General features: G+C 44.0%; 2 protein-coding genes across 2 annotated transcripts in view; both read left to right on the top strand.

Annotated features, from left to right (window-relative positions):
• The first annotated feature begins 224 nt into the window (after positions 1 to 224).
• Positions 225 to 2,966, top strand: hus1 (HUS1 checkpoint clamp component). Its single transcript, XM_067252045.1, has 8 exons — positions 225 to 326; positions 592 to 719; positions 833 to 1,009; positions 1,352 to 1,459; positions 1,581 to 1,655; positions 1,776 to 1,875; positions 2,061 to 2,189; positions 2,345 to 2,966. Exons 1-8 carry the CDS (start codon positions 275 to 277, stop codon positions 2,425 to 2,427), a joined length of 852 nt encoding a protein of 283 aa, XP_067108146.1. The 5' UTR covers positions 225 to 274; the 3' UTR covers positions 2,428 to 2,966.
• Positions 2,967 to 8,142: 5,176 nt separating this feature from the next.
• The window catches only part of LOC136958035 (uncharacterized), a 40,568-nt gene continuing 34,318 nt past the window's right edge, over positions 8,143 to 14,392 (top strand). The window contains exons 1-3 of the mRNA XM_067252259.1: positions 8,143 to 8,357; positions 8,822 to 8,914; positions 9,660 to 9,841. Coding sequence (XP_067108360.1) covers positions 8,853 to 8,914; positions 9,660 to 9,841 — 244 coding nt within the window. The 5' untranslated portion in view covers positions 8,143 to 8,357; positions 8,822 to 8,852. The remainder of the gene's footprint in view (positions 8,358 to 8,821; positions 8,915 to 9,659; positions 9,842 to 14,392) is intronic.

Genomic DNA, 14,392 nt, shown 5'->3' with positions numbered 1-14,392 from the left:
AATGTATTCTGCATTAGCATAATACATAGTTAAAACTTTCAACAACAAAAATATGCCCAAAAATATTCCGAGGCTTGGAATTCATTCAGAAGAGTCGAGTGAGCGCCATCTTCTGGATTTCCAGAAATTGTTTAAATACACGCGGTACTAAAGATAGCTACTTGTTTCCGCGGACTGTTAATGAAGAAGGATCATTGGCGGTCAGAAACTTTATTTGAAATTACAGCAGGACACACCAACACTAGCCATATCAGGACAACTGACTAATAAAACAATGAAGTTCCGATCAAAAATGATTGATGTTGGGTGCTTGAATCATTTCACGCGTAAGTTTGACAATGTTTTGTGAGCCTCAGTGGTTCTAGCTAGGTAACTGATACATACTGTACATACACTTTGACGTCAGCTAGCTAGAGTTACTACAGTAGTAGCTAATAGTTCTGGTATCTGTGATGGGTATAGAAAATATGTTTATTAAGTTCAGATACATGGCTCTGTGGCAACCAGATGTTTGTCAAGAATGCTTTAGGTATTGTAGACGTTGACAGTCACTCAGCTAACTATGTTCACGAGTCCTTGTTATTCCATCAGGAGTGGTAAATACCATATCCAAACTAACGAAGACATGCGTCCTGCGACTGACGACTGACAAGCTCTACTTCGTCCTCTCCGGCAAAGTAGCCAGTGGAGGAGTTGGGATGTGGTGCGAGCTCTCACAGGTGTGGATGGAAAGACAGCTATTTCACAATGAATCCTTGGTCTGTATTAAAGGGTAATTGACAGTAATACTATTCTAGTGTGTGTTGAAAACTGTGTTGGTCTCCATCCTCAGGCCAACTTCTTTGATGAGTACCAGCTGGAAGGTGTGTCCGCTGACGCCAACGAGATCTGTCTGGAGATGGCCCCAGAGAACCTGTCCAGAGCCCTGAGGACAACGCAGAACGCCAAGACTGTCAAGATCAAACTGACCAAGAAGCACTGTCCCTGCCTCACCCTGGCTGCAGAACTGGTGAGACACCTTGACATGCGATTAGATCTGTTTCACCCAGCAGGGTCAGCTGGAACTGAGCCATCTCTCTGTGAGAACAGTGTATACAAGTTGAACAGCAAGTGTGCTATGCCATAGCTCAATATGGCCCAGTTTCCCAGACATGGATAAAACCTAGTGCTAGACTAAAAACGTTTTCAATGGAAATCTTCATAGAATTTTTCTCTTACTTTAGGACTAGGATTAATCCATGTCCTTTCACACCTCTCCTTCCATCTCTCTCACCCTCCACACAAACCCCTTTCTCTAACCTTGCATCCCTCTCTCATCCTTTTCTACTCCTCCCTCCCTCTGTTTTAACAGCCAACACTGTCCAGCATCAGTAGAGTAGTCACCCATGACATCCCAGTAGATGTGATTCCCAGAAGATTGTGGAATGAGTTCAAGGAGCCCAGTATGCCAGACTTTGACGTAAGTACATCATCAAACCTTCTCAAAGGCTAGCTAACTTGACTGAAGCAACATTGAGCTTCATATGGCTAATAACAAAAAAGGGTTGAGATCATTGATGATGTATGTGAATTCATCACAGGTCAGTATCTACATGCCACCACTGAAGACTATGAAGAATGTTGTGGACAGAATGAAGAATCTCTCGAACTTCCTGGTTAGAGTGAAGCACAGCCACATATATCTCAGATAATTAAGCTAAATAGGGGTTGGGTTTCCCTGTCAAGAACAAAGCATATGGTCCTCTGTAAGGTCTACCTGCTTGTCTGTCTGTCAGGAGATAGAGGCCAACCTGAGTGGAGAGATGAACCTGAAGATTGAGACAGACCTGGTCTCTGTTACAACCCACTTCAAAGACCTCGGGAACCCACCCTGGGGTAAGAGGGCAGTGAGGGTGGTTCGGTGACTACCGTTCAACCCTCCTAAGGAACAATGGAGCCAGTTTAAATCACTCTGAGAGATTCCTGCTCAGGGCACAGAAACACAGTTAGAACCTATGTGGAAGTTTAAGCCATTAAGATCAGTTAAATGTGGGTGTGTTTGTTTCGGCTTCCTGCACCAGGTGAGGACGGTTCTCAGGAGCGGAGCCAGAGCAGGGATCCAGAGCTGATGGCCCGCACACGGGTTGACATCAGGAAGCTGCAGCAATTCCTTATGGGACAACAGGTCAACCCCAGCAAGGCCATGTGTAGTAAGTGTGTGTGTGTGTGTGTGTGTGTGTGTGTGTGTGTGTATGTGCACCTCTTTTGATGGATTGAAGAAAGCTCCTTCAAAAGAGAGCGAAGGAGGGAAACAGGGATACATTTCAAGAGCACTGAAACACTGTTTTATGCTTCTTTCTCCAAGACATCATCCATAAGAGGATCATCCACCTGATTCTCCTGCATGAAGACGTGTCCTTGCAGTACTTCATCCCTGCCGTAGCCTGAGCGCCCACTCGTCTGGCTCACCCCCAGGACACTCACTTGGCCTGATCAGATGGACCCCATACCCCAAATGTTACACTTCTAGTTTGTCATATTAGCACTTCTAAGACTAGTTTGTCTGTCTTATATTTGTGGGCTTGATAAGTATTTGAAATGTTGTTTCAAACTGTAATTGACAGGTCTGCTTCTAACCATCGGTCTTTTCTACTGAAATGAATACTTTAATGATAATGTCATTCCAACAGTATTTTTTTGTCACTATGGACTGTTTTGTAGATATGATATTTAATGCCTTTTATGTTCCTATGTTGTGTTATAGACACCTTCAATGAAATAGGCAATTGCCGTATCACTCTACATATCCGTATTATATTTTTTTTATATATACAATACATTGCATAATTATTATTAATATTGATGATCACAGTTTGTCATTTGACCGGCATTCCATTGGTATATCAAATTGATACAATCATTAATTAATGCCTTTCCAACTTGTCCACCAGGTGGCGCAATGTGATCAAATAAATATAAAATATTTTCTGTGGCTCAGAATGTGGCATGTGTCTGTGTGTGTTTCCTGGGTGTGAGTGTGATTATGGTTTTGGAAAGGCATGGCCAGGACTGAAGAGTCCAATCTCTCCTTCACAGTTTGAATGCAGTGATCCTGTAAGGCTTTAACCTTGCATGTCTGGATTGAAGGTACTCTATAAGCTGTGTAAGCAATTTTATGCATTTAAAGCAGCTCGAAGTGAATCCAGCCTTTTATCCCATTGATGCTTCTGTTTTTGGAGCTTGTGAGATTGCTTCTGCCAAATTACAGTTCCTTTATGTCCTTCCTAAATGTCCTTCCCAGTTCAAGAGACAGAATCACTTTATTGAAAAAGTGAGAGCACATTCTGTTGCAACCTGACAGAAGTCCTCACGGTCAGTAAGCATCATTACCCACAATGCATCTTACATGTGTCTGATTATCTGGTGGACCATGTTGGGTCATTACGTCACGTGTCCTAATAGTCAAGTTGTGTTTGCATAGTAATAGCGCAGTTGGGTTTAGCAAATCTATTTGTGTTGCTAGTTATTTTTGACAGTTTCCATAGTGACTGGCGCGACTTTCAGGCATCACAGTTCCTGTTTATGCACCATGTGGTTATCTTTATGACTTTTGTATTTAATGAAGGCGACTACTCACTGTCAGAAGTCACTTCCTGGCCCAATGTTGTCTATGGTCTATGGTTGCTTCTTGAGAGCTTCCAATACCATGTTGGAAGCCTGAAGACATTTGGACTTGGTTAGTCTCTTCCTGACATGTGGGGGACAAATGGAATATTGAGTCACTCATCTATATACATAATATATTCCAACAACTGTATGATAATCATGTATATGAGGAGTTCTAGTTACTGTTGTAGCTTAGCAGATTTCAATTGGGCCTAACACTTAATGTTCACAAGGTCTCCTCCTCTCCTCTTTTCCTCTCGTCTTCTCTTCTCCTCTCTTCTCCTCTCCTGTCTTTTTATTATTTCTTCCCCTCTCTGGTCATCAATCTGTCACAACACAGGAACAACAGTAGCCTGACAAACAAATCATCCGTACAAACAACAGACGTGACACAAGATGACAGGAAAGAGAGAGAGAGAGAGCGAGAGCGAGAGATTGGTGGAGGCTGAGACCGTCATGGAGACTCCCAGGCCTGCCAGAAAATAAAGCTCCTTTCCAAACCCCTTTTAATCTGTGTGTTCTAGCTCCGCAGGTGCTGAACCACGTAAAGGGGTTAGGGGTACATGCAGAGCATATCACAGCCTCCCAGCAGAGGGGGGAGTGGTGACAGCGATGCCAGCCTCCTGAGAGTTGCCCAGTGGAATGTTTGCACTTTAAAGCTTAAAGAGTACAGTGTGTTTGTGTGTGTATGTGTTCATATGTGTGTAGAATGTAAATGTATGCATTCTAAAAAGGGTGTGTATAAGAGATCTAGAAGGATTGTGTGCAAGAGTTCTAGAAAGTGTATACAGTATACTAATTCTAAAACAAGGGGTAAGAACAAGTACCGCAGTTGATAGCAGCAGAGGTTTCAGAGTGAACCCACTGACCTTTCCTCTCTGGCTTGACAGTCAAACACTGACAGGTCTGGGAACACTACCTTCATAAACGAAACAGTCTGGAAAGGAGGGTTATTTTTTCTGAAGATATGAAAGATATGGTTGTGAGTGTGTGGGAGGGTCTGTCATTGCTAACTTGGTCTAATCTAAGCATCTTGACTGTCATCAAACTCAGTAGCCCATCCTGGAGGTCACTCAGAGTATGTTTGTGTGTGTGAGTGTGTGGTCCTGTTTAACTTCCCTGTTAGTAAACTAATAATAATTGACCCTGTACAACTTCAAGTGCTATTTTTAGAGGGATTTGGGGGGTTTAGGGTTATGGTTAGAATGACAAAAATGTTAAGGTTAGGATTACATTAAGGTTAATGTTAGGGTTACATTAAGGTTAATGTTAGGGGTTCGGGTGAACGTGATTTTGAATGGGAGTGAATTGTCGTTGCTCACTAGGATAGTAAATCCTATGACTAAATGACTAAATGTAAATCAAACTTGTGTGTGCATGTGTGAGTGTTTCTAGGTGCGCTGCACATTTCTCTGTCTCTCCCTGGTCAAATCTCTGGATGGTAAAAGCTTACCCACACTCCAAGGTCCGACCTCTTAAGCCGTAGAACAGATAAGTATGTATTAACCATGGCTCCTGACCTGACCCCCCCAACCATACCGCCACTCCCTCCTGCTGCCTCTTCCTGCAGATTTCTGGCTGAGAGTTCTGCTGATTTCTTTTGTGCATGTTTGAGTGTGACTCTGTGTATGTGTGTGTGTGTGTGTTACTGATTAAGTGTATGAAACGAAGGATGGAGGGACAGGAAGCGGTCAACCTTTTGCTGACCTCGCCGTGACCGTAGAACCACCTCGAACACTCTTAGGCAGCAGTCTCCAGATGTCACATGACCAGTCTGCATAAGGCTGGATTTTTGTTGGCATTAGGGGTAGTTTAAACTTCAAAGGTTTACAGTCTAGAAGCTGTTTTAAGTGTGAAAGGTAAGCAGGTAGGGTTAGGAGGTCAAGGTCAAAGAATGTGAGGAATGTAGACTATTATGTTGACTTTGTAAATTGTCAAAGCCTTGAAACCCTTGTAAAATCAGCTGCTGCATGGGAGTGGTTTGAGGTGGTCATTGTTTTATACAATGGAAGACCACCTTCAGCCATAGGGTGTAGCTTCAACGGTCTGTTGGAGAGGACCAGGACCCAAGGAGTCACCATGTAGAAGCCCCACCCCCTTCCCACACACCCAATGGAGCAAGGTATCTTGAAGCGACGGAGCTTCGATCCGCTCAACAGAGACAGCCGATGAGCGAAGCTGGGCTCGCGTGCAAAGGCTTGCCTCAGCCACAACCAGTGGGGCTTACATCTGGGTTCAGGCCAGGCTAATCTATATGGCTGTGGAGAGCGATGTGATAGGATTTACATATGACCCTGAAGGCTTCTGTGTGAGCAGCTGCAGCAGCAGGGCAGGGCAGGGACGGGTCTGACAGGACTGTACAGTTGCGCTGCGACTTCTGCCCCCTCATCCCCTGGCACAACTCTAAATCTGATAATTACCAAGGAAACACACCAAAACAACCGGATGCGAGCCATCTGGTTGTTTTGGTTGTTTTTAGTAGACTGAGATGTTTGTTGACCGAAACCACTGTAGTCCTGCTCTCTTCACAAAGGCTATACTGGTCACCTTCCTTCATGTGTAGGATGAGTTGTTCTAGAGAAGATGACTTAAGTGAAAGGCTCAAAGCCATCTGCTTTCAACAAGTAAAACCTAATTGTATTAGGTTTTACAGTGAGATCATATAATTATAAGTACATCATACATTTCTAACTATCTCTGAGGATATCAACAGTCTGCATTTGAAATAGTTGGAAGCTTTAATTGATTTATGATGTTAAGATTGTAACTCGTTTTAATATGAGGTACTTTATGGACATTGTTAGAAACATTCACACAGATGAGTTCAGTTTGTGTGCTGTCGGTTTCTCCCTTTTGTACCCATCCACATTATTTGATGAATAAAATCTCTCTGTTTCTCTTTTCCTCTTCACTGTCTTCTTTCCCTGGACCCAGACACCAACCCGAAGAGATTCATTTCATTTTCATTATGGAACCAGTCTCACCCACCCACATGCTTGAGGAACTATGTATATCGAGGCATGTGAAGCATAGAACAGACAGACACTGTCAGATTGATTGGCTGCCTGTTTGTGGCTGGCAAGCTGGTTGGCTGTCTGGTTTGGAAGATGTATCAAATAGTGGAAGAGTAGAATATAACTTTCTTACACACACACACACACACACACACACACACACACACACACACACACACACACACACACACACACACACACATATATATATATACAACACCACCTTCCAACACAGTCCATGAATGTCCCCAACCACACACTTAACTAAGTCCCTGCTCATTGTAATTTACTCTGTCTGGATCTGTCTATACAAGTCACACACTCTAAGTATTCTAACTGTCATCTGCGAAATTATCATCTACATGGCATGAGTTTGTAAAAGTGTGTAGGCATACAAGGGGGAGGACTTGACTGAATTCCACGATAGTAACCGGTGAACAGATGAATCCCTATGTGAGTCCCCACTGAGGAGATATATATCGTTTGACTCAAATAAGGAAAGAAACAATAGTGAAAAATACTATAATTTTAATATTCTCACGTATATAATTCAAACAACAAATAAATAATTGTACACAAAAATAATATAATACGGTAACAGCTTCTCGGGTGTATGCAGTTTAATGTAGGAATGTCGATAATCAAACCAATGATGCTTCTCCGAACAGAAAAAAGTATTAAAAGATTAACAAAGAGATTAACCTTTCCGAATGAAAAGTGCACCAAATTTAATGATAGCCTAATTGACTGATGTAGGCAACAGTTAAATCCCTCCAGCATCTGTGCATAAGGGAATCCCTGTAAATTTGACCGCCGAATGAACTCGACAGATCGGATTTGCTCCCCATTTCAACTCCAAACGTTCATTTATTATTTTTTTTAATTGTGAGCTAGCTACATTTTCACCGGTTTTTGTTGTTTCAACTCGATAACTAGCCTAGCATATATAAAACTAAAGGCAAACTGTGTTAAGAAAGACACAGCAACACCTTAATTTGTTAGCTACTACATTGTAAAGCCCACATAACGTGTCTATTTTTAGATATACAACGCACCATTCATAAAAAGACATATCCAAGTAAGACGTTTTCAAGAATCGCAATATGTTCCATGGAAATTATCCGCTGATATTTTGTTTAAAATATAGGCTAATCTTACAAAGGAATCGTAGGTTGCTCTTAAAATATCCTTCCCGTTTTGGCTGTTGCGATGATCTCCGGAGCGGTGAGTTCCTACCAAGAACAGCTAGAGATTTGTTGTGCGCTACCTCGCGTGTGATCCCTCCCCTTGCCTTACAGAAATGGTGTGTGTGTGTTTGTGCGTGCGCGTGAAAGAGAGAACTGCGTGGCTCGCTGGCCGTGTGTGTGTGTGTGTGTGTGTGCGCGCGCAGACTGTTTGCGAGGCAGTGGCGTTGCGTGCGAAGAGCTCGACATGTCATTCAGAGGAATCCGCCACCTGAAACGCAAGGAAGTGAAGGCGACTCAATTGGGTATAAAGCATCAACATCTGCCCCGAGCAGTGCAAACTGATGAAAACATCAGGTCAGAACTCGGGTCGAGCAGTCGCTATACTTTCCCGAGGAATAATAACAAATATCGCCGTCCTACAGTGACTGACAGTCCTATCCAGTCATTATATCTCAATTCAACTGAATGACATTACCAACACTATACTGGAATTAAACAGTACACCTGCTTGGTAAGTGTTTCATTTTAATAATTTAGATTAGTTCTTTGAATTGGAAATGGGCAACTTTTCATTAGCCTACTTAATTTGTTTACTTAATGTAAGGAATACTTTTTTTATGATTTGGCGTGGCTTTTGGTTGTGTTTTGTGCTGTTTACTGCTGCGAAACAAATAGCCTATGATATAGCCTACTTTCAGCGCTGTTTTGATAAACCGCCTTATATTTTTCACGTGTAGCCTACCCTAGGATTATAGAATAGGCCTATGTAGCCTATTATTTCTCAGTATTTTAGCACGAGACTTCTCTCCTATAACCGCGTCTCTTAAGGGCTTGCTATTTTATTCTTAGCCTAATAAGACAGTGTTTCGTGTTTCGCTTGATGTCACAACGTTACGTTTATCTGTGTTACTAGTGTGTACAGTGTTCAGTGCTTTATCGTTACGGTGAAAACTTTTCTCCATCCTCCATCTGTAGCGCACCTGTTACCTACACGGAGCGCAAGACCATGATTCCGCCCGGCGACTGCATGTACGCGGGCCGGAAAAGAAGGAAACCGGTCCAAAAACAGTTAAGGATCTTTTCAACTTTCTTTTTCTTTTTCGTTAGGTTTATCTTATCTGTTTATCCTAACTGGATGGACGTCTAGTTGTTTGTATGAGCTCCACGAGATCTGATTTAACGCTATTCTCCTCGTTCTCTACCAGTTACATGAAAAAGGCATTGTTGGAAATGCATCCCAACGTTAACATAACATCTCCCTTCAGAATCGTGTTGTTAGATGGCTTGCATATGTCATATGATCCTTATGAAGGGTTAGCGTGCGACGAGCATGAGGGGCGTGGGAGGTCACTGCATGAAAACCGAACCCAGAGCACATATAGACAGACAAACACACAGTGGATAGACAGACCCAGTAGTGTAGTCCTGGGTATACGGAGGTACATGGATGATACCAACTTCTTTTTACAGATGTACAGTACACACATATTTGTGGACACAATACCATCTGAATAAATAAAACCTTACATAACATTAATAAATCAGCGGTTGGAGTACAGAGAATTCTCCAGTTACCACAGCACCAGGAGAGACCAGCGGATCTCTCCTTTGCTTTTGTCATTAGTAGCCTACAATTGGAAATTGAGAGATTTCAATTTATCGGGTACTTATTGCAAGAGGCTGAGAGAAAGAGAGAGAGAGAGAGAGAGAGAAAGAGAGAGAGAGAGAGAGAGAGAGAGAGAGAGAGAGAGAAAGAGAAAGAAAGAAAAGCATGATTTGGAAAGGAATTAATGAAATACTTTGTGCCCCTCAGGAAACCGACGTCTGTGAGTGAAAAGACCAACCCGTCGAAGCGCCACCGGGACCGCCTGAACGCCGAGCTGGACCGCCTGGCCAGCCTGCTGCCCTTCTCCCCAGACATCATCTCCAAGCTGGACAAGCTCTCTGTGCTGCGCCTCAGTGTGTCCTACCTGCGGGTCAAGAGCTTCTTCCAAGGTAAGAACACCCCCCCCCCCCCCCCCTCTCTCTCTCTCTCTCTCTCTCTCTCTCTCTCTCTCTCTCTCTCTCTCTCTCTCTCTCTCTCTCTCTCTCTCTCTGTGTTTGAGAGAGTGTGTCTCCGCAGAACAATTCTCGTGTCGTGATGTGTGTGTGACTGTGATAGTGTACTGATGCTGTAGAAGGGGTGTGTTATCTAGAAGACTTTAGAGCAACCTTCAGGTTTCTGTGTGTGTGTCATTTACAACCCACAACACAAGGACAGACAACAATCCACCAACACCCCGAGGCTCAAGTGCAATTGCGTGTCACCAGAGTACGAATTATACAATGACAATTGGGGGGGTCAACTTCTTCTACGGGGCATGTATCGACCCCCCGACCTTTTACCTCTGGTTTTTACCTCTTTGGGGGGGTCCAAGTCTTAATTACGGGGGTCAGACCCCCGTAATTGAGGCTAAACCCCAAACCCCCCCCGTAATTCGCACCCTGCGTGTCACAACAACAACAACTACCACAACAGCAATATTAGACTTCCTGTCAGACTTCCTGTCAGACCATGGAGCCATGGAGCTGCTTTCCCTCTGCATGTGTGTGTTAGTTTGAGTCAACATCCTTTTGTGTGCAAAGTTTTCTCAGTTGAAATGAAAATGCTGCAGATGTTACAATGAATCCGTCAGTTATGGAAAGCTGTTTTTAGTGCTTCGTAGTTTAATGGCTATTTTAACATTCTGGAGATCTGAAGAGACTCGTAACTTTCTCAGAAGTCGTCATGAATATGCAGCCCAGTTGAGTCCGAGTCCTGAGACAACCCTAGTAGACGAGGCTGGAGCTGCAAGACAGTTTGACGATTTACTGTCATCTTACCTTGTCAACGACGGATTATAAATGATTCCTCTTCCACCCCTTTCTTTATCTTGTCTCCCTCTCTTTCACCCCAGTCTATGCCTTTGTCTCTCTCTCTCTCCCTCTCTGTCTTTCTCTTTCTCGCTCTCTCTCTATATCAGTCTCTTTACCTGGCTTGTCTCCCTTTAGTTTTATGCTCTGGATTTTGCAGTTACATGAGTTGAATGATGTAATAGCACTAGAAGCTTGCTAAGGCTCTGAAACACTGAGGAAGAGGATGGTTGTGATCTTACACTCTCGGGGTGGGTTCCTTGGTGCAGACCAGACTGACACAAGAGGGAGGAACCGGCACAATGCACTTCAAAAACAGATCAGGCCTAGGCTCAGAATGTCTGGCTTCTCTTTCCTCTGGCTATCCTCTTGCTCTCTCTCCCTCTCTCTTTCTCTCTGTCTCTTTCTGTCTCTCTCTAATCCCCTCGCTGTTCCCTCCAACCACGTTGCAGTCAAATATTTATGGGGCACTTCAGAAAACATTTTGCAGTGCTCAGCCTCCATGGCACATGTGTCAAAACAGAGTTGTCAGGAGCAGCTGGGTGAGAGGGAATCTGGAGGTGAACTGGCTCTGCTACCCTCCCTCCATCCCTCTATCCCTGCATTGGCTCTACTAAAGGCCCCTAAATTCTGAGGGGCACTATGGGGCAAAGTAGAACACACACACTCGCAGACAGACACACACACAGACAAGCACAGCAAAACTGTGTGAATACATTACTTTAACCTCGTGGGGGAGAACCATCTTATCCATCACAGGTAATCGTGAGGCAGGTTAAATATTTCTCTCATAGAGGATGGAGAACCTTGATCGAGGAATGAGGGAAGGAGAAGGGAGGAGAGAGGAGAAGAGGAGCAATGGGGAAAAGGTGTAGGAACAGGAATGAGAGGAAATAATGAGAGATGAGAAAGTCCAGTAAATAAAGGATGGATACTGTTCAGAAGTGAAGGGAGCAGAGTGGAAGTCATCAGCGGCGGTCTGCTAATCTGAAAGTGGTGACCAGATTAAATCATTAACGAATGTCTAAAAAGATCAATTACGCACGTTACATGAAGGATCTGCATGAAGGATCTGACCATAATGTCTGAATAATCCCTCTGAGTCTAGGCCGGTCATAGTTTATTAGTTAGAGGTTCTCTCTCTTTCAATGCAGATTTATTGCAGGTCCTATAACAGTGTCACTGTTTTTTTGCTCTCTACCAGAGGTGAAGTTTTACTTCTTACCACTAGAGGGAGAAAAAGAGAGAGCGTATGTGTAAGAGAGAGAGAGCGTATGTGTAAGAGAGAGAGAGAGTGTGTAAGAGAGAGAGAGATCCAGGATGTTTTATGATATGTGGAGGCTTGCGTGAGAGCCCCAGGGTGGAGCACGGGGAACTATGTGTACAACATAGTATGGAAATATAGCCAGAGGCCGTGTGTGTGCCTTAGAAAGAAACTGAAACACAGAGAGAGAAATAGGGACCACGTACAGGGGACAGGCAGAGTCAGAAGATAAGGCAGAGGGTGAGGCAGAGGCAGAGGCAGACAGAAAGGTAGAACAAACTGAAGTGAATGAACATGGTGAATCAGTTATTGATGTGATGATGATTATGGAGACAGTCAAATGAACTGTCTAGTCTCCAGACAGTATTCTGAAAGCGTAGATGCCTGCTATTTGAACTTGAGAAATGTTCTGCTTCATCCATCCATCATGTTCAGCACTGAGTCCACAACCCATCCTCCGGTCTCCAAAGCAGCTGCTCATCTATTGACTATAAACCATGTTAGGTCAGGATTGTATAAAATATGGATTGTCTGAACTGGCATCCAATACCGAGTACAGTTGTAGATCCAGATTGTACATTACCCTGAGTGAAGGAAGTTGATCATCGTCCAAGTGTATCCTCCTTTGAGCCTTCGTACCGCTCAGTGACGGTGGGGATTTACAGAGGATGTAAAAGTTTTAAACCGAAGACAGACCACGATCTCAGCCGATTTTCAGCAGACCTGGAAACAATCAAACATGTTCAGGGTTCTCTGCACTGTTCCTGGAAACAGACCTAGTGTACTGTGCAGTAATGTGGACATGCTGTATGTGTAGGTGTGTGTACCCTACAGTATGTGTGTATAATGTGTGTATTGTGCAGTAGGTGTGTGTGTGTGTACTGTAGGTACATGTCTGTGCTGGTGTTCCTGCCAGGTAGCAGAGTTATCCTCTCCTGTTTAGTGTAAGGTCACTGTCATGGCGTTAATTTGGGTCCTGGTTAAATATTTACAGGCTGGATTAGGTAGCTGTCTTCCTTTGTCTTTCTGGCCCATTTCCTTTAATGCTCCAGCTCCACTCCCCACTGTCTCCTCAGCACCGCAGAACACACACACATACGCACGCACGCACACGCACACACACGCATACGCACACACACACGCATACGCACACACACACACACACACACACACACACACACACTGCATGGTTCCATCACTCAACTTGAAGCTGCTTACAGTAGTAGTTTAGCAAGGATCAGCTCATTGGAGACAAAATCTCAGCTAAAGACAATCAGAGCAGAAGTTAAGAACATAAATGGCTTGGTAGAAGACCACATGGGGTCTGGAACTAGGGACCCGAGGGTCTCTACAGTGTCTGAGATGTTTACTTCCAGGAGCTAGGCTGGCTAGAACCATCTAGGGTATGTGTGAACCCACTTAGATCCTTAACATGTTGTATGTATGTATAGTCATTCTGTATTACACACCAGAATGCTACTGTTTGAGCCATTCTCCTTTATTTCTCCTCATCCTTCGTCATCCTAGCCTCTCTCTTCCTCTCTCTCTCTGTGTCTCTTTCTGTCTCTCTCTTTTTCTCTTTTTTCTTTCTTTCTTTCTTTCTTTCTTTCTTTCTTTCTTTCTTTCTTTCTTTCTTTCTTTCTTTCTCTCTCTCTCTCTCTCTCTCTCTCTCTCTCTCTCTCTCTCTCTCTCTCTCTCTCTCTCTCTCTCTCTCTCTCTCTCTCTCTCTCTCTCTCCCACCCTCTTCTCTCCCTCCCTGCATCCTGAGATGAGGCTGCTTTTCCGTTATCAGATCTTCTTTTGTAACGGAGCCCAGACTTTTTACTGTGAGATGGAATAAGGGAGGGAAGCAAGGAAGGAAAGAGTGTGGAAGGAGGGAAGGAGGGAGTATGGAAGTCAACAGCGCTTGTGATGAGGATCAGATGGGTTTTGAAGCCTGGCCTGGCTGGATAACACAACACAGACCTCCCTATCAGTCCTGGAGATCTGGCCTAATGCTAACAGCTAGCAGCTTCTTGAAATACTGTGTGGGTTGGATTCAACGGAATGCTAGCTTCCCTACAGTGCATGCCCTTGGGAACTGAGACATGATATCGGAATGCTAGCTGAAACCTCAGCTGCTGAAGTGTTTCAGAGAAGGGAAAGGAGATACAATATGAGTAGGCAAAATGGGAGAAAGAGAGAGAGACAGAGGTAGAACGAGCGTCAAGGCTGAATAGTGGGGATGGCGTTACAGACTATTTTGACTGCGTGGTGTGAGGATGTGTAATGGAGGCTCCGCTCTAACAGACGTCTGTTACCGTGTTTGGTCGAGCCATGGTCGTTGCGGCACTAATGTCTGATCTATCATGTTTCTCTCTGCCTATCAACACTCTGGGGCACAGCTATCT

Source organism: Osmerus mordax, chromosome 15, assembly GCF_038355195.1.
Source record: "Osmerus mordax isolate fOsmMor3 chromosome 15, fOsmMor3.pri, whole genome shotgun sequence".
Classification (NCBI taxonomy): domain Eukaryota; kingdom Metazoa; phylum Chordata; class Actinopteri; order Osmeriformes; family Osmeridae; genus Osmerus; species Osmerus mordax.
The sequence above is the reverse complement of the archived record's forward strand: the minus strand, read 5'-3'. Positions and strand labels throughout refer to the sequence as shown.